This window comes from Prinia subflava, chromosome 2 (assembly GCF_021018805.1).
Source record: "Prinia subflava isolate CZ2003 ecotype Zambia chromosome 2, Cam_Psub_1.2, whole genome shotgun sequence".
Classification (NCBI taxonomy): domain Eukaryota; kingdom Metazoa; phylum Chordata; class Aves; order Passeriformes; family Cisticolidae; genus Prinia; species Prinia subflava.
Window position 1 is genome coordinate 7,430,093 of NC_086248.1, and position 24,442 is coordinate 7,454,534.

A 24,442-nucleotide genomic window follows, 5' to 3' on the forward strand; every position below is an offset into this window, starting at 1 on the left:
CTGCTGTGTATTTCATTGCTGGAAGATTAAAAGTTTTTTGTTTTGCTTTGTTTTTACCGGTGTCAGAACCTCTAAGGCAAGCAAACAGAACCAGCTGCCTATTGCTGAGTGAGTATTGAAGAGTGAAGCCATAAAGAACAGGAGACCAGTCTGAGCGATTGCTTGTTTGCCTCACACCTTGGAAGTAATTTAGCTCAGAGATGGGGGTACAGCAGCTCCATAAATGCCCTGGGTCACACTGTACCAATGAAATCTCTGTCAACACCAGCAGCCTGCTCACCCATCACGAGTACCTCAATCAGCCCATGAAAGGAAGTCATTAGCAAACCCATTTATGCCCTCTGCAAATTCATGCACACCTTCCCCAAGCCCATCAGTCATTCCTCCTGTCTTTAAATCCACTGGAGGCCCTGCTTCCGCCTGCCCACCCTTCTTCCCAGCCAGCACCTGCCCTGCTCCAATGCTCCCCCCTTCACCCAAGAGCTTCTGAAATCTCCTGACATCCACTCTCTTTTCTACCTGAGCTTTATCCTCAGTGGGCTCCTGGGGTCAGGAGTTGTGTGTGCACACCTTGACAGAGGACACAAGTTTTGCTGTGCTGCTCTCTTTGCTCCCAGAAGCCATAATGGGAATATTTCCCCCTCTAGAAATGCTGTACTTCGTTAAAGCAGATGTTCATAAGGAAATGTGATTCTTAATATCTTTTTTCCTATGACTGTTATTTTCCAAAACTTATCAATTTATTCTTTTCCATAGTTTGGGAGTTGTGGTTTCTTTGGTTTTTAAATGTAATTTCTCTGGGTTTTTTTTCTATTCTATTTGCACCAAGGATAATGATATTCTGGTTTTAGATTCACATTTACTTCTGTCTCCTCCATTTCGACTACCTCTGCAACTTTTGCAATTGAAATAAAAATGAGTCAGAAGAGACATAGAGAGAGGACATGCAGACAGTCAAGAGCTTTAAGAGCTCTGCTCTATTCATGGTGAAGAAAGGGCAGTAGGGGAAGAAATAAGTCTCAGTTTTAAAATGCTTTCTATTTATAAATTGTCCTGAGAAAATGAATAATCTGAATACTTTTAGCTTTTACATCGTACAAAGTCTTTGACAAAGGAGGATATAATGCTGCTGGTGGTTTACCAGTTCATGTTAGCAGTATCCCTTTGGATCTAGCTAAACTGTTTAACAGCAGCCAAAGCACTCTGCAGTAGAAAAAAAAATCAAAATCAAAAGACCCACCAGCATTCTCGGCCTATATATCAGCTAAAATATTTCCCCCAGAAACACCAATACTTATTCTAAAGTAAAGCTTAAAAAATGTAAATGCAATATAGAGAAATGGGCATTTTTAGGAACCAAAAAGAGGATTCATGACTCAAATCACACCCTGTGTGTTTCACATGTTGCATTTGTGCATTTGTGTGTTGCATTTCTCTGTCGTATGAACTGGGTCTTACCAGTGGGTTTGTAACACACACTTATCATTATTGTCAGGCATTGTCAAGGCAGGCAGCATCTTGTTTAACTTTGTTACATTCCCAAGCTGCTTTAAAATAGTGTTGATCTAAAATAAGAAGAAAAAAACTTTTCTACCTTAAATAATACAGAACGATACACATGCAACTATTTTAAAAGAAGCTATGTTTTTTCCAGAATGGGTAAAGAAGGGAACTTGTAATACAGCTCTCCTAAACCCTACAAAAATCCAGTTGCTTATTTTGGAACTTGTTTTCCAAGAAACCTAGAGCACCTGACACATGTGAAAGTGGTAGAGTCTGCAGCAAATTCTAGATCTAAATTCCATACTTTGACCATTAAAAAAGAGGAAGGAGATTATCAAGTTTGCTATCAATAAGCACTTCTCCTTCACTTTCACTAAATGCAGATTTAGTTTCACTAAAGATGCTCACAAACCCTGCTTCTTAGAGGCTCAGTGGATTTAAACACACAAATCCAGTACGTTGCTTTCAAACTGTATTCCTGAACTTGTGTTTGTTTGATCAGAAAGCGCCAGACATGAGTTGGTATGAAATCACAACACACGTCCGTGCAACACAGACAGTAATGGTGGTGGAAAGAGAGAAACCGAGAAACAGAGAAAGCTTACTGAACTTCCTTTTAAAATGCACACATACTTCTGGTCTCTGATCTAATTTCTGTTTTACTTTTCTTAATACATGAAGGGTAACATTACAAGTGTTACATGTCTCTGATCTGATTGCAGCAATTACCCATTTGCGTCTCAGGAAAGCAAAATTATTTCCAGCCTTATCAAACAAAGGAACTTTCTGTCCATTTGCTCAGGCCCACGACAGCGCTCTATTTGATGCTTTTAATGTACAACACAAATGACCAAAAAATGGCCTGTATTATGCTAGTTGTGCAGGGGGAAGAGCTGTGTTCCATTAGTGATCCACAGACTTCACAGAAACTAATTGTACTATGTTACACTTTTATCTTTAGCTTTCATGTCAGATGCTTGTTTGAATTAAACATGGAACACATGAAAAAAGGAAATGCATTACAAAATCTACTGGGTATATATCTCTGCCAAAAGTCTATTTACATGAAAGGACCAAAGGTTTCTAAAAGGTCTGTTAAAGCCTGGCTAGTCAACAGCAGTACTGGCTAGTTAATTGCCTGAAATTCCTGGCAGACTACAAAGACTACTTCAGGAATCATCAGCATCTTTCTTGCACCCATAAAATGTTCAATTTGTGCTTTTTTTCATGGATAGAGTACCCCAAAATCAAATCTCAGGATTTTTATTCCCTCTTTAGTTTCAAGCCACCATTAAGAACCAATAAAAACGTTCAGCTGAAGTCTGCATTTCACCACCTGCCACTTTGAACTCCAGAAGGGAGCAGTCGCCCAGTTTTAAAGGAAATTAACCACAATACAGATGTACAGGCAGAAAAGAGCAAGACAGAACAATTCTGGAATTACATGACACTAACACAGATAAGTTGCCAGACTGTCAATTTTTTTGTAGCTCAAGTAGTCATAAACCATGGCCCATAGGCAACAGTAATTGTTGTACAGCTGGTTCACTGAACATTATTATATTAAAACATTAAAACCTTCAGATTCATGGGGCTTTTCAGAATATCCACAAGTAAGTTCATGAGTTCACAGCCATCAGCTGGTGCTAAAGTTAGGGAATTAGTGATTTGGTCTATACAGCATCATGGCTATATAAGTGTTGAGGAGGCATAGCTACAACTAGGCCTGATTTTAAGTCCTTTACAAATCTGTAATGATGTAAGATCTAAGCTTTTAGTAAGACCTTTTTTATATCAATGGAAGCATAAAACCTATTCTACTACTAATAGCATCAAAGAGTATGTTAGTGGACTTAAAAAACCCAACATAAGAACCACAAAAATGCAACAACAAATTTCTAATACAATCTTCCCCAGGCTCAACACCACCAAACACCTCCTGGACGGTCCTTATAAACACATTTGGGCAACTTCCCCAGAGCTTGTGGAACCACTGACATATATCTTGCTATGGCTCAGAGTGCTAAGACCTATTCTAGCAGTTTCATGAGCACAAAAGAACTAATCCGGAAAGAGGGATACTATTTGCGATTCACAGCAATCAAAATTGTTTTACTAAGGCCTTCATTTAAAATGATGGATGAGAAGTAGCAAATCTCTGTTCCAATTTTCCAACAGAGATTGGGAATGGCAGCTTAATACCAAGATAATGTATCCAATATGCAACCCAGTCTATTTTCTCTTCCCATTGAAAATAAAAAGGTTAAGATGCATGCATGCACAGAGGCAAACTTCCCCCTCCACAGATTCAGGTTTTATGGCCTGTCATGGGTAAAAGCAACTTCAGTTTAATGAGGGAATTCCTTTTAAAGCTGTTCTCCATGCCTCTAACTGATAATGACTGGTGGCCCTGGTTGGGTTTAAAGTCTGAATGTGTCTGATGCTCTAAAAAGTTTAGTGGTCTCTGCACCAAAGAGTTTAGTTCACACTGTTAAATACTGCATGAAACAGGTGTTATTTGTACGCACGCATGTAAAATCTGAACCACACAGGGATAAATCTTCATATGGAGTAAATTCCTATATGGGGCTGGACAGGACCCAAGTATATTTCTGAGTTTAGTCCACGGCCAAAGTAGCTCTAAAGGATGGAAGCAGAGCTTCTAAAGATGCAGTGATGACACTAATATCTCCCTAGCACTGGCTATGTGGCTGGGCTACAGAAATTAAACTGTTGTTTTAAGAGACAGATGTACTGTAACATATTAAAAAACTAAGAGATATTGACAGGCCAGCGTGCAAGATGAACAGAAAGAACAGTCCTGTAGTAAAACCTCATTCAAGGAGTTGCTCATGGGTGGAGAGACGAACTCATCTACTTTACAGTTCTCATCACCAGGCAATTCTGCGATGACACAGCGTTGTTTTTCTCTTCCCAAAACTAATGTGGGAGCCGCAAGAATGAGAGTAATACAGTTAACTCATAGGAAAAATTTTACTATCCTGCATAAAAGACAAAAGAAGTCTGAGTTCCCTCTTAAGTAGACAGAATAATTCAATACTTAAACTTCTTGAAAACCATCCAGCAAGGAGCCACCAGTCAGGGAGAGCTCTGGAGCACTATGGCACAGCCTTCAGAGACACATGGCTCAGCAGTGGGGTAAAGCCTGCACCTGTTCTTGCTTTGCAGAGGATTTACAAACACTCCCCAGCTCGAGGTTTATGACACAGGCTTGGAGAAATCCATGAGTGCAGTGGGCTCACATCCCTGCGATGGATGCACTCCACCCCTTAACCAAACTGCGATAGTTTGGTACAGACTGCAAAGGAAGTAAAGGTCTGATCCTTGTCCAGGCCAAGAACTTCTCTAGTTTCAACTTGTTCTCTGAAAAATCATGATGGAAACAGTGACACAGCAAGGATCAATTCACATGAGCTTGGAACACTGATCGTGCGATTAACACATGAATAGCTGGTGGCTTTTGCAAGACTCATTAATCAAGGAGCAAAGAAATTTGCGGGTACAAGGAGACTCATGCATACCTTTTCCATCACATGCAGTTGAACTATAACCCAACCACTTTATTCTATAAATATGACAGCCTAAATGAGCCTTCTTGAATTCTTCTGGCCAGGCAGCCTGGTTGCATGGCGGTGATCTTTCCTTGAGCTGGGACAACACTCAAGAAGGCTCCTTGAGACAGCGAGACCTTTAATCAATGGCAGATCTGTCAGGAACCTAAATTAATACTAATGAAACATTACTAATTCATGTAGCTACTCAATATTAATTATTATCAACTTATTATAGATAATTCCATTAGATATAACCCCTTGTCCAAGTCTGAAACTAAGATTGGACCTTGCTGCAGCAAGGCTCCATAAAGAGTTTAAAAAGTAGCAGGTCCACTCTGAACCTTGTGACTCAACAGAAGGCTCTCCATCACTCTTTGTATTTCTTTCATTAGATATAGACCTTTGCCTGAGACTCAGACTGGACCTGGCTGCACCTAAGTTCCATCACTCTGTACCTCACGACTCATCATGAGAGTCTTCCTTACTATTTTGCATCTCCAGTCTCTGCGCAAAACATTCTAACTTGATTCTAGCTCAGTTTGCATCGGTGCACTTCTTCCATGCAGTAATTAATAAGATGAACCTCACCATCAAACTTACTTAACCTTCGTAAACCACTGTTAAACTTTGTTAAATTCCACTGAACTTATTGAACTGATGAAACACATTGCTGCTTCTCTCTTGAGTGAGGTGCATTCCACCCATTTGCAGGCATTCTAGACCAGCACAGCATCAGTACCTTTACCCAGCCTGGATCCTGGCTCCATGCAGAGCAGAGCTTCTCACCACTCACTTTGTGAGCTGATAAGAAGGCACATGTATGAGCATGTCCAGCTTCTTCCCACCACCAAAATCAACCCCATCTCTCCTTGGCTGAGCCTTGGCTACTCTCATAAATAACACAGTCCAAATTTCCAGGCTTTGACAATCCAATGGAAGCTAACTCCATACTGGGAAAGGGTCAACTGCTTCTGTCTCGTTAACCTTTTCTAAGGTTCACCATCCACATTAGCTGCAGGTTCATGAACAAAGAATGAGATTATGGAAGAGAGAAAGATGGAATAGCAAAGGGTTGTGAATTGACCACAGATGGTATCTATTTCTTTCAGGTGGCTAACTGCCCAGTACAACCAGCTCTCTCACACTGTTCTCCAGCCATTAGCTAGGAATGAATGCAGGACCATGAAATGACAAAAAGTTCTTCATAAATGCTACTTTGTATTCTGTCTTGGCAAATGGCACCAGCAGAGGCTCAGGTACTCACCCAGCCGCCTTCGTTTCTCAGCGAGAACATCAGGGAACGGAGCTGAGGTATCGAACCAAGGTCCCGGCTGCGGCACTTGCTGCTCCAGGACACCAGGGACATCAGCGCACGACACTGGGTTCGAGCACAGAAGCCCCACTTTAGCCTGAGCAGAACCTCCTCTGCTAACACGGTCTGCATGCAGATCAACCCCAAATCAGAGCAAAGCTACCAATGCAAAATCATCTCACGACGGAGGAGAAAACGCGCGGCACCGGGAACAACGTGGCAGCTACAGAGAACATGCACTGAGCAACGCGAGAGGGCTCTCAGAGATCCTGCAGGCATCCCGTGGCATGGGCAGATAAATCCAGCTCATCATAAGTGATTTTTGTCAGAGGGCTTAAGAAAATACGGGCAACAATGGAATTAGTGCTTGTCAGGTCAGAATCCCAAGGGGACACAAAGGATGTTGCCCTTATGGACTGGCAAAGCTACTGGAGAACAACCTAAAAGGCAGACTTCTTCAAAATTAAACATTGATCTTGAATATAAGTGCTGGCCATTGCTAGGTTCAGAAGTCACTCCATATGGCATTTTCATGCCAAATTTCCCATGAAATTCTTTTAGTTACCCAAACAGGGCCCAAATTTCATTCTCGATGAGGGCCTGAAGCATTAGAAAGAGAGGAATAGTTAGGAAGTAAAATGCTCCAATCCCAGTATTAAATTACTGCTATAGAAGTTCCTTTTCATTGTATTGGATGCCGACATTTTACATTCAAGCCCTCTGAACTCAGTATTTCAATTCTAGTACACAGTCCGTGGCAGAAAAGTGCATGTTCTCTGCCTACACAGCAGGCACATAAAAAGAAAGGGGAAAAAAAAGAAAACCAATATAAGCCTGTGAGTGTTGAACAGTGCTGCGTGATATTAGTGATTTATTAACTGGGCTTGATCAATAAGGCTATCATCAAGGGCACATTTAGTTTGCACATATATTTCACTTTCTAACAAGCACTTCTGTGTGCTCACTTTAGTTTCCATAATCTGATCCAGGTCTCAGGAAGCTTTCTTTAAGGGAGAACAGAAAATTCTTTTTCTAAAAAAAGGATCAAAGTATACTCAGTCAACTCTCAAACAAAAGGACAGACAGTACTGTAAAAACAGCATGCTTACCTTCCACAGCAAAAAGAAAAATAAGCCTATAGGTCCAGATTTATCACTGCCTTAAGTACATCACCATCAATTGAACTATTAAATGGTGACTGAATTTGGATCACAACAATTAAAAAATTTCAACTTTCTTTGAGTGTCTTCCATCAGTAACATGCTAATTTAATGCATAATTTAAACTCTGCTATCCTTTAATTCAGCACTTGTAAATAATTTAAAAAGAACTAAAAATCCTTTTGCACTTATAAAGCTGACCCCCTCCCATTTCTTCTACTGCACAACAAAAAAAGTTTTTTCAATCAAGAATTTATTTTTTATATCTGAAAGTAAAAGCCATAAAAAGAGATGAGAAACTGATTTACAAGATAGAACAATTAGCTCTGGGATATGTACATTAAGACTAATAAATTTCAAATCATATTTCAAGGAGTGGAGGAGGAATCCCAGATATATTAGACTTTATTCAAATTCTATTGAAATGTTCAATTAAGAGTATCTTATGAAGGTAGGTTATGCAGTCACTAAAATTAAGATGTGAAAAACAGCATTAGTGCTGTTTCTCTCAGAGACTATACACTTCAATAATCCATCCGTTTTTCTACATACAAGATAATATCTAAAATCTGGGTATTCCTGTAGTTGCTCTGGTCTTGTTAAAATTTTTGGTTGTGTAGGAGAAACGCAAATGTATTACACAGTGAAAAATACTACCAATAATATACTGCACTTCCTTTTAACTCAAAATCACAGATCTCAATGATTCTTATTAAAACCTTTTTTTCCTCTGCTATTAAAATCTTTTCCTCTGTGCAGACAGATGAAAATGCCTTTTAAGATTTAAACAAGTTTGTGCAAAACCAGCTCGAACCCATTAATCTCCCAGTTGGTTCCTAAAAGAAGGTAAACATTCCCCAAGCTGTTCTGACCAGACGTGACTGGCAGATGCTTTTTGGGAATGAGATCTCAAGATGCAACCCTGCTTCTATTCAGATTCAGAGCTTTAATAGCACAAGAAGTTCAGTGCAGGATCAGGCACCGAGGCAGTCATTTAATTTGATTTACAATGGAGTGCTAATATATGGTTTTGCTGGAAACAGTCACTGTTTTCTCCAGTTTTTCTGCACTGTAGGTTTTACATCAAAGCATTCCTGCTCGTTTTGCTTCCGTATCTCCACGCTACCAGTAGGAATCTGCCCAGTTCTTCTATTTTCTTTCAGCAGAATGGATTCGTAGACTAGCATGACTGCCTCAGGTGCCTCAACCACCATCCTTCTAAAAGATTTATGGCAAACACATTGCATCCCAAGATATAAATCTACCAAATGGCTATTAGACATACTTTGCTGTCCACAGCCACATGATTTACAGCAAAACTGATAATGGTATAGCTTGGTCTAGTGTTACTGGTACACCTGTCAGAATTGTGCTACATCACTGCACATTTTATCCAGACACCTCATTCTCATTTTGGGTGTGAATTGGATGATCCTTTAGTATTGCTCTGTTCATGGCAACTTGTGATGCTAAACTGTCCTTTGTCATCCAAGGATAAATGGGTACCATCAAGATTAAGCTCTGCTTATATTTACTTCATTGATTTACATTCCTTTACTTTTTATTCTTTTAAGATTTAATTCTTCCAGGCATCCAGTTTGAGCCATTGGACTAATTAAGAAGAGGAAATCCAGCAAGGATGCGAGTCTGGGCAAAGATTTTTCTGTTTTTGAAAATTCTCTGATATGTATCTTTTAAAGAAAACACATAAAATTACAAGAAGCATAAAACCTCACACTCACTTTGCTCCCAGAAAGTTAACACAAAGCAATCCACCTCTAAAAATAATCTCCCACTCAAGAAATGTCAAGGTGACAGGGAGAGAGAGAGGGGTTATTGTGAGCACTAAATAACACAGGTTGGTTCTGTAAGCCATGAAGGGAAGGACAAGTTAAAATTAAACGACCTTTGGTAGGGATACCTCACCTACAACAGCAAGTCGTTATCTGATCTTCCTAATCCTCCTCCTGCGCTGCTGCAGGTCATGGTCCATGAGAAGCTGCTATTCCTGCTGGGATGGGTGCAGGGCAGACAGTGCCCTTGTATTCCCCTGATGAACTGGCAGGGAGGCCAGCCTGGGGTCGTTGCAGGTAATACCCCTTAAGAGGCAGCGTGTCCCCTGCTGAACTTGCTGTGGCTTTCAGAAGAGCTAGGGGAGTTCTAGCTGTTCTTGTACAACCACTGACTCCAGAATACAAACTGAGCCTTGGTTTGTTGCAATAAAGCTTCAGTTAGAACACAAGTCTATAAATATCAAACAGTGCAGATCAAAATGGCCAATTTTGGTCTCATCTATTGATCAGAGTGAGAAAAGAAGCAAAATGGGACCACACACCTACTCTGAAAAAAAGCCGAGACACGCTTTCCACACAAAAAGTGGAGATCAAAATAATCTCTGTTGTGAATCCAAAATCTCCCTTCCACCCAATAGCAGGTTTTGGAGAGTCTGTTAGCTTCAGACAAGCACTGACTGTACCAGACTAGTAACATCCAGGTATTATTAGAATAAAGCACAGAGCCATATCTTGTTTTTTATGTTTGGTGATGATTCTGTGCCAAATTCAAACACAGATCACATGTTGAGTTTCTTAAAATCACTGAGTTAGCAAGAAAGTTGTGCCATTAAGCAAGATCTTCCACCAAGCACACCTGTCCCAGAAAGGGCCACAGAATTTGTGACACTGAGATGCTTTGAAAGGAAATATAAAGTTGGACTGCATGATAGCTGTAGGTTCCTTCCCACTGAATTACTTCTATTCTGTTCTATTCTATTCTATTAAATAAGCGTATGTATATAGATATATCTGTAGCTCTTTCCCCTTCTACTACTGAGCTGTGGATGTTACAAAAAGGTTCATCTTTTTCTACAAGTAGTCCAGGCTTCATATACTGGGGAAGAAGAACAGGTAACACTCACTGAGGGCTTGCTTTCTTAATGCTGCCTTTGATTAATTATACGATTTCTTTTCAATGACTGGTTGAATCAATCCTGATCAAATTAACAAAGACAATGATCAGAAATACCAGACTGAAACACAATACAAATTATTTGGTTCCAGGGGATCCAATCAAAGGAAACAGGATTAAATTAACCAGTGATCGGATTAAGGAGAAGTTGCTGTATAAAGTCAGAAATGTATTAGTACTTCAGGCCATTTGCTGTGTCTGTAGGCTGCCATTTCCCTCTCTTCCTACAGTTCTCAATACACTTTAAATAAAATTGAGTTTTCCAAGTATTACAAAGATATTATGGAAGAAATAATAATAATAATAATAATAATAATAATAATAATAATAATAATAATATTTCACAGTATGTGGGGCTCTGCCACAGTAGGCACCCTCTAAAGAAAAAAATGCACCTCCATACACCCTCCTTCCCCAGGAGTCTGTACCTCAAGGAGTTTCCAGTCTATGTGCACTACACAGAGATCAAAAGGTGACAGAATATCAGGATGCAATCAAAAAGACAGAAAAACCCATTTAATTCTACAACGTTAGTAAAGCACAGAGATGAAAAAGCCACTGTTCAACAAGGAGCGTTAATGAAAGTTGCCAGTGATACAGCTGAAAATGTAGTTCTTACCTAAAAATGAAAGTAAATACAAGTATCACAGGAGAAGCACTTCTATTTGCTGTGTACTAAGCTAAACCTTGAGCAGCTGACAAGGTCCCACAGCACTGAGCAGAGTTCTACCTTCAAATGCCTTGGGCTCATGCTGGGTCAACTGGACCTGTCAGTGGCCAGCTGCAAAGGGACTTTGTGTCCAATGAGAGCCAAAAGAAAGGCTGGGGACATCAGGAGATTCCAGCTCATTTGGAATTAATTTGGAAAATATAAATGCTGAGCTAGACTGAAACAAACACAATTCCTGCCCTCTTTTTCTGCTAAGAGAATCATTTAAAAGATAAATGAGGAATATGGAGAGGTATTCCCTAAGGACTGTTAATAAAGCTACTTTACAATGCTGGCACGCTGTGCTGCGTGTGAATCCTGCCCCACACGCTGCATGGGATGAGGAAGGACACTGGACTGGATGTGCTGCTCACATAGCAGCAGTCCTCAGCAGCACAGAGACAGAAGAAACAGCCACTGATCCCACTGTGCACCTTAGGGGCCAAAGCAGAGGGTTCACCCAGCTTTCAAAAATGGTAAGAAAAGGAGCGGCTGTAGTCTGAATAAAAGGCAAAGCATGCATAAGCAGGTCAGATCCAAATCAACAAATCCAAATCTTTGTTTCTTACGAAAAGTATTCAGGAGCTGTATGGGAAGACTCCTCCAGTATCACTTGGTACAGTGCCACCAGCAGACATCTGTCACCTGACAGGAATTCAGCCCCTGTGATGGCCCCAGGACCTTCCCTGCATGCAGGGAACACACCAAGCTAAGCGTTGTGGTAGCTGACCTCTGCAGTGTGAGATGGTCCTCCTCCCAAATGAAACCACAGGAGACACGAGACAACAACTGCTGCTCAGCAAGGTGGATATTCACCCATGGGATCTGATTTGTATGGCCATGGCCATGTGTCCTTTCCTTGCAGCTCACTGCTTGCACCAGATGCTCATGCTGAAGAAATGTCCTTGCAAGACTGAACATTTGATGAGCTGCTTTACTTACTGAGCTCGAGAAAGTATTTAGAGAAACATCCATCTCCCCCTTCCCACAACTTAGAGACTTAATATTTTGTCTTTGTTTTCAGCTATGACAGTGAGTAAATTTTAAAGCATCAGCTCTTAGCCAAAAGACATTTGGCACTATGATTAAGAATGTATTATTTTGTCTCTTCTGCCCTCTTAAAGAGTAACTTATTTCTACATACAGGCTTTTTCTCACGCTGTGCATTGCTACATTCTTTTTTCAATCTCATTGCAATTTTTTTCAAGAGTATTCTCAATTTCATTTTCTTACTTTATTTTCTTCATGTCTCTATCTCTCTCTTCACCCTTTCCATCACGTTCTCTCCTAAGTGAAATGAGAACCCAATTATACTCATGTTAGAACTGAACTTTCAAATCCATCATGTGCTAGTGGGCTCAAAATTAGGCAAATAAATTCCCTCAACCCCACAAATTAAATTGAGTCTTTGCATATGTTCTTTTAAGAGCACAAAGATGTCAAGTACTCACCCAGCTGTCACAAAATATGATGAGCAGGCTCTTTGAATTCATATAGATTTTCTAAATCGTTTGTCAGATTTAACAGAAATGCTAATGGATATAAAAGTAAATTCTAATCTATCCTAAATATCTGGTTATTATTTGTATTACAGTAGGACTTGGAATTATCCGTCGAGAATCAGGGTACAATCTCTATGCATTTCACACACAGAGATCATTTGGATGATGTGCAGGTATTATTTTGCACTTTCTCTAGTTTTATCTCATTATTTTAACCAACAGCCTCCTCAGAGCTATATTCAATTTCATTTCAGAACAGAAGTACTAGCAGCTTATAAGTATCACTACCTAAAAAAACCCAGGTCTTGCATTTGGTAAAGCCAGCAACTATCTTCCAAATGCAGAGTTTGAAGGGGAAAAGCTGTCATGCAGGTCAGGCTTTGCTCAGGTTTCATTCTGGTCAAAGCTCATGATACAGGGAAGGGAAATCATGAAAGGGAGCAGAGCCAGAGCAGCTTCAGTGGAAGGATGGGCAGCTGCACAGAGCTGCTGATGCCAGCGGGTTGGACATTCCACAGTGCACCTGTACGTGCTCTGTGTGGGGCCAGCACTTCCCAAACGTGTAGGACCTGCTGTCCTGGCACTGAACACCAGTACAGGACTTTTCCAGGGGCCAACCCAACACACTCAGGGAACCTGTGATGGGGTGAACGCATCCTGGGAGTTGTTCTCTATGTACTGCCCTGGCTGCTTGTCCAAAAACCTCTTGGGACACCTCCTTAAGCAGGAGGGCAGCATATCCTGGCTGTCAGGGATAACCCACTGCCAAAATCAATATGGTTGGCAAGCTCGCTTCACAGATATTTATGATCAAAGAGCACATTTCCCAAGAATGTGTTGTCAGTCCCATTGTCTTGGCCCAGTTTCAACTCCAGTAATTACATTTCTGCCTGCCTAATATTCCCCTCTTGCTCTGAGGAGATGCAGGAGCCTTCTCATCCAGTCCCACGCTGTTTCACTGCATCATGGCCACATTCAGCACCAAGCTTGACACGTGGAAACAGCTTTCCTTGTTCACATTTTATACAGCAGTTGCTGCCTAAAAACCTTTCTGATTCTTAAAGAGGTGAAAAGTGTAAGATACTCTTGTTGCTGTTATTTTAAAATTATTTATTTGCCTCTGGAACTAGTCATCTAGAGACATATTTTAACTTCCTCCTCTTTCATGAGTAAATTTGTACACTGAAATTATTTACCAAAGGTTGAACTAGGTAGGTCTTGGATTTGGTGGGGTTTTTTTTTTAATAATAAAAGTAAAATAGCTATAAAATGTGACTATCTATAGCTTTTCAATATCAAGCTTGAGGGAGTTCAAGCCCTTTCAGAACTAGCCAGGAGAGCTAACTCCACAGGCAAACTAAAAACCTGCCTTTCTCAGAGGAATAAAATTTCTGTTTACAGCCCTATAGGGCATAAAACGGGAGGTTTTCAACTTGTGACATTTCCATGTCTGGAAAAGCTGTCACACACCCAGCACAGCATCTTACCTTGAGCTGTAAGCCTAGGGACATCAGTAGCATTATCTGAACTGGAAGAGTACCAGAGGGAAAGAATGGTGTAGCTAAAAAACTCCCCAGATCTTTCCCATATTCAGAAAGCAGGTGTTTCCCCAATGGGAAGAGTTCTATTTCCAGCTGTGTGTACTTGCAATCTTGCTTCTCAAAAACATCTTGGTAATGCTCTACTGACCAACTCCTGCCCATTTGAATTTTTATTGGGGAAGATCTCTGAATGCACAAAACGAGAGAAAGCACTGGGGTTTTACATTTTTAAAAAATATTTTAAAGACTAAGCAAATGTTGGAACTGCTCTGAGCAGAAACTGGTCAGATCAGTGCTATAAACATGGTTTTGTGGGCCAAGGAAGGTGTGCTACATACAAGTCATCATCAGTCACCTTCATCTGCATTCCCTGCACTCCTTGGCCTTCCCAAAGGGACCATTTGGAGTGTTTAAACAACTGCAGTTTTAAATAGACACCCATAAGCATATTTTGCATTAAAATGTAAAAAGAATGCCGAACAAAACAAGCCCAGCAAAAAATAAAAACTAGAAAAGTATGCATCTGAGAAAGACTAATAAAGTACGAATGCATGAATGTATTCCGGAGCATGTGCATGTGTCAGAGGGAGGGAAAAGGAGGTGAGCAGATGATGAGAAAACAAGAGATGAAATACAAAGTGACAGAAAAAAACCACAGATTCTGCAAAAAAAGAAGCAGGGAGGGAAAAGATTGTCTTGCAAATAGGCAAAGCCTCTGTGTACAACATGGGGGGAAATTTTTAACACTGAGCTTTCATCCACTAACATCAATAGGGTTATTATAACTAACTTGGTAAGATCTAGGGGCGGCAGCTAAACAGTGTAATACAGGTACCCAATTTTGGTGTCATTCCTACTTCTGTCCATCGGCTCTGTTAGAAGCTGGAGTCTGGCAGCCCTGGATAACAAGTGGTCTAAATTACTCATCACTCTCTGGAGGGTAGGAGCCATTGTAAACTCTCTGACTATGCCCCCGTGTGCGCTGCAGCAGAACCAGAGGGGAAAAGGGAAAAAAATGACAAAGAACATCATCCAGCTATATTACAAGCAGAAGAAAGAAATTCAGGAAATGTATGAAGAGAATGATGACCTAAACCAAAGAAGATGGGATATTGGAAGTTAAATTATCTGTGCAGAAAAACTGAATGTAAGAAGATTCAAAGGAAAATACTGTCTATGTAGCTGCAGCCCAGTGTATCTACAGGGAAAGAAGTCAACGTCTTCCCCTTGCAAAAAACCCTAGACAAAACTAAAGGGAGTACATAGGAAGGAGGGATATTTTTGTTTTGAAGTATCTAGTTCCTAATTTAATCTTAATCCACTCTGACATTTATCCTCATGGATAATTCAGTATACAAATTTAAGGCAGAAAAAGAATCTATAAAAATAATAAAATAAGAGCTGCTTGCAAGGGCAGTAACAGCAAGAATTGCCCTTGGGTAAAAATAGTTCCTACTGCTTTGCGTCCCTTTCAGCTTCAGGCAATGTACCAAGATCCCAGGAACTACTTTTTTCCCCCTTGTGCAATCATTTGTGGCTCTCATCCAGCCTCTGATTATGCTAATTGTATTTGATGGAATTTGTATGTACTCTCCTCCGCTCTCGTCTCAGCTGAACATACACAAGATGCATTTTTAATTTTTAACTCCTCAAAAATAAATATATAACGCAACTTTCTCCCCAAGGTTGCGTAAAAGTCAACCTTATTACTACTTCTAAACAGCAAATATACAGCCTTTATTACAAACAAAACAAATAACCCTTTCTATATTAATATGTTGCAACAAAGCTTTTAGTTAGTGTGAGAGGAATGTCATAATGTAAGAGTTTGCATAACACAGTCTGATCATGTCACCTAGACACAATTCTGTTTGCATTAAATTAAATCCACAATCATAAGAAGGGCAACTTAAACATAAAGATAGAGGCAAGTTGGCTAGATCAAGAGCCTACATCATTTCGAGAGACACTCAAAACTAGAGAGACAGTGAGCTGTTGTGAAACCATTCCCAAGGGTTAGCAATAAAGCCCAGGACTTAAATTCCTGAATAAATTACTTCTTTTTCCCTTTTTTCCCTTTAAAAAGCATTCTTTACAAAGCTGCTAAACATCAAAACCCACTGGATTTTGGTGAGACAAAACCAGATGACCTTAATGGCCTCAATTGTAGTTCCTTGACTGTCTTCAAGGTCCCCAAATGCAGCAGTGACTGGATTATTTCATACTTCATGGAGATCCTTTGAACCTCTAAATTATTCTTTCATTTTACCAAAGCTAAAGGAAAATGTAATTGCAAGAGTAAAGGACTTCCATCCTCTTCTAAATCACAACAGGACTGTCTTGCCATCCTTTATTTAAGTGAATTTTAGTGTAAAATGCCCAGTGGGTCACCCGGTGCATCACAGCTCCACTCTTCCACAGCCAAAGCCTCCCGTTGCCTGAGTCCCTCCTCGGGGACAGGACACTCACCTTCCACAGCACCTCAGCGTGGGGCCACCCAGGCTGGCCACCACAGCTGCCCATGCCTGCCAGAGCCACACTTCAGGGGTACTCAGGTGTCTTAAATAACACAGGGAGGCACAGCAGGGATTTCCATAATTGCTGAGCCAGAGGGCTCTTGATTTCTGCCCGAGTCCAGAGAGATGGAGTTAGGGTGGCAAAGCCTCAAGCTTGAAAATCCAGATGCACCTAAAAGCCTTTGGAAGTCAGATTTGGAGAGCTTGTCATCTCCAAAAAGGGGACATGGGTGCACTGGAATGTCAGCAGAAATGAGGCAGGGGATGAAAGTTAGACAGGGGGTTTGGGCACATTCCCTTTTGCCTCCCAGCCCCAGTATCTGTGTATGCCCACAAGATTTGGTGCTGATATCTGAAGGAAGCAGTGCTCAGCCATCACCCTACTTGTACTAGAGCTTTGACCATGTCTTTCTGTTACTCTCCAGGCATCTGACGTGCCTGTGCACATTACTGGTGTGAATATTAGTTCTGGAGGTCACCAGCCACCCACAGTTATGGACCCTCCTAGGAGTAGTCAGCCCTACTGAGGTGGATTCCTTGAGCTGTTTGATAGGTGTGAGAGCTCTCTGCATGTCAGAATCTGCCGTGTGAATCTATCCATGAGGAATTGGCTCTTTTCCTCAGACTGTTTCTTCATTCTCCATCCTTGTACAATGAACTGACTGCCAGCCACTTCTCTTGCAAGGGTGGCTGCACTTCACTGGTAAAATGTATATCATTTATTTGGAGATCAGTCTAAAAGTAAGTCTATTAAACAAAAACAAAACCACAAAACAAACCAATGAAAAAACCCACACAAAAACAAAACAAAATCTTCAGAACTCCTGCCATCCCTGACATAGTCTTAGAACCCAATACCACAGCAACTAAAAAACATAAATCACCCAAAATAACACTTCTCTGCATCTCATGTCTGCTACTACCTAAAGCCTTTGTGATTCTTCATGCACAGTTGTTATATACATGCAAATTTTAATTAAGGGAAAACTTGGCCGAATACTAGATAAAATTATTGTTGTATCGTATATTTGAAAAGCAATGCATCATTCTAATAGATTATTCAACGGATATTTGCAAACTTCTATAGAAGTGTTTAGCTAATGCAAAAAAAGAAAGATTAATTGAATAATTTATTTGATGGACAACAGCATTATTCATTAAATACATTATTCAACCAGTAGTATTCAACCAGTACCAATTAATTAAAATGAGAGAGACAATTGCTTTCAAGTACAACTCATTCAGATCCCAGTTCTGGCTCCATTAAAAAAGGGCTTTGCAGAGCAATGTCTAAATAGGAGAGTAGATGGTGCAGATAATCTTTGTGCTAAAGGAGCCATGTCCTGAATCACAGCGTCCTTGACCAAATATATCTGCATGACTGTGGTAGGATTTGCAACTCTTAATGAATTGCCTGCCTATACTGGGGCTGGATTTGAGCATCCTCAGCCTGCAGAGGTATTTTAGCACATGGAATAGATTAAATGAGACTATTTAATTTAACCTGCAGAGCAGGTCCAACTTGCTAACTGCTCCTGCTATGCTCTCCTTAGAAGCTTTCAGATATGGGAAAGAAGTCATCTTTGCTACTTGGCTTCCCAAGTGTTTTGCAAACACTCTTCCATGCCATGACCAAGACCTGCAATTACCTGATAAAGACCCAACAGTGTCCTTACCCAGCCTGGTGACATGCCATGCCTGTGTCCATCGTGCTGCAGGACTGCAGAGCATTCCAAACATCACCTACCCACACTGTGTGTCACCAGGCATGTCCCCTGCAGAGCCCCCGCTGCTCTGCCCTGCCAACGGGGCACCTCTGGGACAAGCCAGCAAAACCAGCTGTGCTTCTGACACATCAGCTGCTTCTGCTACATCAGCACAAGCGTTTTAGCAATTTTTGTTCAGCAAGGAACAATGAAGAACATCAGGCCTTACGAGCAAAAGGCTGACAATAGATGAGTCCACCACATTGAGTGAAAAGGCAAACACCATTATCTTAAGTCCCAAGTAACTACCTCCTAGCAGCACACAAAAGTGGAGAAATTCTCATTCCCCATAGATGGCAAAACCACCATCTGAATAAAACCAGCCTCATGATCGTGACAGAAGGCACATTTAACAGAGCCTGCACATGACAAGGAATATATATCGTGCTAGAACTTTATAGACATAATAAGCCCTTGTTAAGTGCCCACCAAATATACCGTGGAGAAGGCAGCCATAAAAATTGGCAAATAAAGACCCTCTTAAAGTTTAGCTAGCATCTAAAAATATTTTACTATTTAACCAAGTATCTCCCCTATTACACCGAGCTTCTAGGATAATTTTCAGGGAACAAGGCTCAAAACAGTATAAGAAGAGTTTGGATCACACTGACTAAGTATTAACTGAAACAAGTTTGCTAGCTTAATTTACCCTACTATTTTAAGTAAAATTTCTTTTAATGATTCAAGACACATTTCCACTTTAATCCCCTACTCCCATTTGGAAAGAAACAGATGAATGTGAAGAAATGCAATGAAGATGATGAATTCATGCCACTCGAAAAGTGGCAAATGACATTTACTGGTCTCTCAATTCCCATTTCATGATTGATATGGAACTATAAACAAGAAAATAACTACTGTTAAAAATCTTTCTATACAGTGGCAAGTAGAGTTTTAATGGTGGCTTGCCTGTGCTTATTAACAAGCCATGGCAGTTGCTGCACACTGATCAGTAACTGCGTGAGAGCTCAGCCTACTGTGGAAGTCCTGAGTCTATGTACTTTCAATTTCAGAGCATAACCATCATACGCTCCAGAAACCAATGAAATTTCTAATAATACAAACCAATGATGTGTTAAATTGAGACACTTCTAGCTTGAATGCCAAAAACTTCACTATGATTTAAAGGATCTGTGCTTACCTTTCTCTATCAATTTACTGTTAATTTGCTACCATTGGAGCAATTTACAAAAAGAAAAAAAAAGGTAATATTTTATTTAATTTCTAATACCAATCCTGGTCATTTCCAATACACACTCAAATGCCATTTATTGTACAAAATGCAGTATGGTCATTCAAGAGGAATAAGAGATGCAATGAGAAGTGTTGGGGGGGAGCAGGCAAAAAGAAATCACTCTGCAAAATATCTGCATTTAGAAATAGGTGGCAATCCTCACTTAGTTCCTCTTAGAAGAGCCAGAGGCATTAACAAAAGTTTAGGTCATGAATGTTTGACTGTTTCAATTATACTGAACATTCTGTATTTTGTTTATTATTTATTACATGCTTTTACTGCTGGGCTGGATATCATCAAATTGTGGGTTCACAGATAACCTCTATCAAATAACATGTCAATGGTCTATGAAAAGGTGCCTTCCACCTTATTTCACCCCACCTTCTCAAGACAGAACCTAAACATTCATTTATGATTCTGTTTGTACTTTATACCAAAATCTGACAGGTTTTTTCTCCCCCCAGGATCTTGTTCCCACTTTTTACTTAGATACCAAGTTACATTGTAATGACCTTGCATGAATCACATTGACGTCATGCAGACTAGTCCGTGGAATAATTATGAAAATACTGTTCAATTTCTGTCTCCGGGGGCTCTCTAACAGTTCCTTAAAACCTGTGCCACATCTTTACACAGGCAGTGGTACGACGAGGGAGAATGGCTTTAAAGTAAAAGCAGAGAGATTTAGATCAGATGTTAGGAGGAAATTCTTCCCTGTGAGGATGGTGAGACATTGGAACAGGTTGCCCAGGGAAGCTGTGGCTGCCCCATCCCTGGAAGTGTTCAAGGCCAGGTTGGATGGGGCTTGGGGCAGCCTGATCTAGTATAAGGTGTCCCTGCCCACAGCAGAGGGGTTGAAACTAAATGTTCTTTAAGGTCCCTTCCACCCCAACCCATTCTATGATTCTATGATCTTTCCCCTCTCCAGTTGTCTTCTGGAGCAAATAAAAGGTCACAGCTCCAAAAAGAACAGGAACTGGTCACAGAGAATTCAGGCACCTTTAATACAGAACATTTAAAATTGGCTTTGCCATTGAACTATTGTTTAGCCAGGTGAGATGTGGCCTTCAGCAAAGCAGGATACAACAAAACCACTGTAATCCTCTGTGCAGCAGTTGCACTGCAGAGCAATTCCAGAAATTTCAAGCTTTGCTACTAGACAACAGCAGAGCATAGCTCAGGTCAAACCAATCTCTAGTAGAAACCTAGTGAATGCAGCAGCTCTACCAGGTATAGATCTGACCCTCGGGGTTCAGGTACAAGGTTAGAAATTGATAAGTTAATTGTCCAACATCAGAGCCTGCAGTAAAAGCAGTTGCAACAATTAAATGTTAACTTTTTATATGGAAGGACAGCAGGAAAGATAGCTCATCCATCAGCATCTCCTCCTGCCCTCCAGCTGGCTCAGTATCATCACGCTCAGACTACCTTGTTATGTGCCAAATTCAGTGCACAGTGGAGAGAAAGGGCAACCAAAGATCTCAGACCTCATTTGTGGGTAGAAGGCTCTAAGCACTCAGTTGCCTTATGGACATGGTAGTTAATAAGCTACCCTGGAATGCTGCTCCATGTGTCCTTGGTTCAACATCCATCCCCTGCACTGCTGGGAAGTCCATTAGAGCAGCACAATTTACTTCAAGAAGGTATCTGCAGGCACTGTGGCCCTGGACACAGAAGAGCAGAAGAGACTTTAAAATAGATCCTGCTCTGCCCCAAAGTCAGTGTTAAGCATTTTACAGGGAAATAAGGAGCCAGGCTACTGGAGGTGTTCTTAAATATAATTTTTGTCCTGTGGTTTATAAAATCATAGCACAGTTTAAGATGGAAGGGTCACTTTAAAGCTGTTTGGTCCAACCTCCTGCTCAAAGCAGGGCCAGTCTCAAAGACAGATCAGGTTGGTCAGGGCTTTGCCCAGTGGAGTCTGGAGCATCTCCAAGGATGGAGATGCCACACCTTCTTTAGGCAGCCTGCTCCAATACTTGACCACCTAATTTTAAGTATTTAATTGAAATCTCCTTTGCTGCAGCTTGTGACTGTTGCCTCTTCTCCTCCTGCTGTGCTCCTCTGCGAAGTTTGCCTCTGCCAGATCCCTGAGAACTCTCAGAGAACCAATCACCAACTTCATGCCATTATCACAATCATTCAGGACTTGTACTCCCGTTAATTTTTCACCCACCTTACAATATACCATCCCAGAAATATATCTGGAAATAACAGCCCCAATTTCCATACAGGAGTACTATGGGAGACCTATCAAAAACCTTGCTTAGGTCATAGTGACTGTCACTGCTCTCCCTTTGTCTGATCCAGTGTTCTTCTACCATGGATACTAATTTAGTTCTCCAAACTCTGGCACTAGGAATGGAGCCAGGGAGACCTGAGAGCAGACCTTCCTCAGATGCAGTGCCAGATGCTCCACTACTCGTGCACTGAGAGTACGTCCTTGTGGGAGAGTTTCTTGGGCAAAATCTGAGATTAGCCTGGGCTGGATGAGCTCCCTGATTTCTAAGAAGGCAACACCCATCTACAGAGACAAAACTGCTGCTGTTTATACCTGAGGAAAGGCACTATCTACCTGCTGCCTGCTGAACTGAAACAAGCACTATAGGACACAAATCTTTCAGCAAATCACTTGAGTATGAGGTGATTTGGTGAAAGCCCTGTATCACCTGGTCACATCTATGCCATGGTAAATGTGGGCACGAAGGCATAAACATCCCTTATGCTTTTTATCCCTACTGTGCTGTTCCTTTGGCACTGCTAAGGTGCAGCCTCTGTGGGACTCTTGGGAAAGCAGGGCCAGGATTGAGTGTAGGAAATCAGAACAGGAAAAAATGCATAAGAGGCTCCTTAGAACAAGGGAATTTACAGCTGTGAATGACAGGGATGAGTTTAGGTGACCTTACCTACCTGATCTTTCATGAGTTTGGGATGCTCCACACTCTAACTGAAGGCTCCTCTGCTCCTTTCCAGACGGTCTCCTTTTGGTTTCCAATGTTGTGTGCCATTGTGCTTCTGCACACACATCTATAAGCTACCCTTTTCTACAGCAGATATTCCTTTTTTGTCACTTAGAAACTTGTAATCACCTAAGCATTAGTTCCTGACCAACTTCTCAGTATTAAACACAACTGCTGTGCTATCTGTACTGCTTTTGCCAAGTGCCAAACTTTTCTCCGGAAACAAAAGGATTTAGAGACACAAACAATAATCACCAGCTGCAAAGTCTTAACTGTACCTAATATTTTCTTCCTTGTCTTTTTTTTTTTATTTAACACCAACAAATGACTTCTTACAGGCAGGGAGGTGATGCTGATTGCCTACTGTACACTTTGATTCAACAAGTTTAACTGCATGGTCTGTCTCTGGCTAAATGGCAAGATTTTTCACAAGCTTCAGCATTCCAGATGTCAATGTTTGTGTTTTGACACACATTCTGACAGATGAAAGTTTAGTCACACAAGAATAAACTTCTAAATGGCTTTAGCTATGTCATAAGCCACAAGATTTGCCACTAAAAAGTTTCTCTACTAAAAAATATCAATAACAATGGTGAGAAAAACTGTTGGTTGCAATACAATTCAACATTTCTTTTAATTTTTTTGAAACTTAGAAGTTCTTTTCATTTGGAATGAAATTTTCATCTATCATACAACTCCCTAAAGTCATATGATCACTAAGGTTGGAAAAGACCTGCAGGACTGAGTCCAACAGTTAACCCAGCTGTGTTTACCACTAAACCACATCCCCAAGTGCCACATCCAAGCACTTTTTGAACATCCCCAGGGATGGTGATTTCACCACTTCCATGGGCAGCCTACCCCAATCCCTGACCATGCTTTAAGTGAAGAAATTTTTTCCTAATACCTGATCTTAACCTTCTCTGGTGCAATTTGTGGCCATTTCCTCTCATCCTGTCACTTTTTACCAGGGAGAAGAGACCAACTCACACCTGGCTATGACCTCCTTTTAGGGAGCTGTAGATAAGGTCCCCCTGAGACTCCTTTTCTCCAAAATTTCCAAGTGACTTTGAAATGAGATTATCCACATGTATCAATGGAAAAGTAAATCTTAACATTTTTTAAAGAGGAAAGAAAAGTTCTCATTTCCAATTCTTTTTGTGTGTTACCCTTTTTTTTAACCCCTTGTAAAGAAAGCTATGGTGGAACATGGGTGTCTTGCTCAGCAGTGATGCAGAAAGAGAAAATATCCAGCACTTCAGCAGAAATACCCTGGGATGGTTCTTTGAATGCCTTTCACACCTCTTCCATCAAATCCTTTTCATCCCATTTAAAACAGTAAGCTGCCTTGTAGCAGGTCTTGCTCCCTGCAGACAACCAACTAGTTGCCCTGCCATTCCTCCACTCTTCCAGAAAATGACCTGGAGCTAAAAATTCTCTTGCCTTTTCATGGAGGTGAGAAAACTTCAGATACATGACAAGTTCATAAATACCTTTAAGCTAGCTTTGAAGTAACCAGTCCTTCCTAAACTTGTCTGTTCTAAAAGGTAAAAGAGAAAGCCAACATCAACTCTGCACTATTGAACTGCATAAATTCTTTTAATGTTAACAACTGTAAATAAGAATTATACACTGCCATCCCATCCTCCTCTCTATCACCACATACACCTCTCTAGATGCTCTTCTTACCTTGATAT

At 40.8% G+C, this 24,442-nt stretch overlaps 1 protein-coding gene across 6 annotated transcripts in view; it reads right to left on the reverse strand.

Annotated features, from left to right (window-relative positions):
- KLHL29 (kelch like family member 29) overlaps positions 1-24,442 on the reverse strand; it is a 387,476-nt gene that overhangs the window by 138,394 nt on the left and 224,640 nt on the right. For 4 of the 6 annotated variants that reach the window (XM_063424308.1, XM_063424300.1, XM_063424282.1 and 1 more), the window contains one exon: positions 6,343-6,456. The exons of 1 other annotated variant lie outside the window; for it this stretch is intronic. In XM_063424308.1, coding sequence (XP_063280378.1) covers positions 6,343-6,456 — 114 coding nt within the window. Of the gene's footprint in view, positions 1-6,342; positions 6,457-7,355; positions 7,423-24,442 lie in introns of all 6 variants that reach the window. One more of the 6 variants, XM_063424326.1, reaches the window with a different exon arrangement.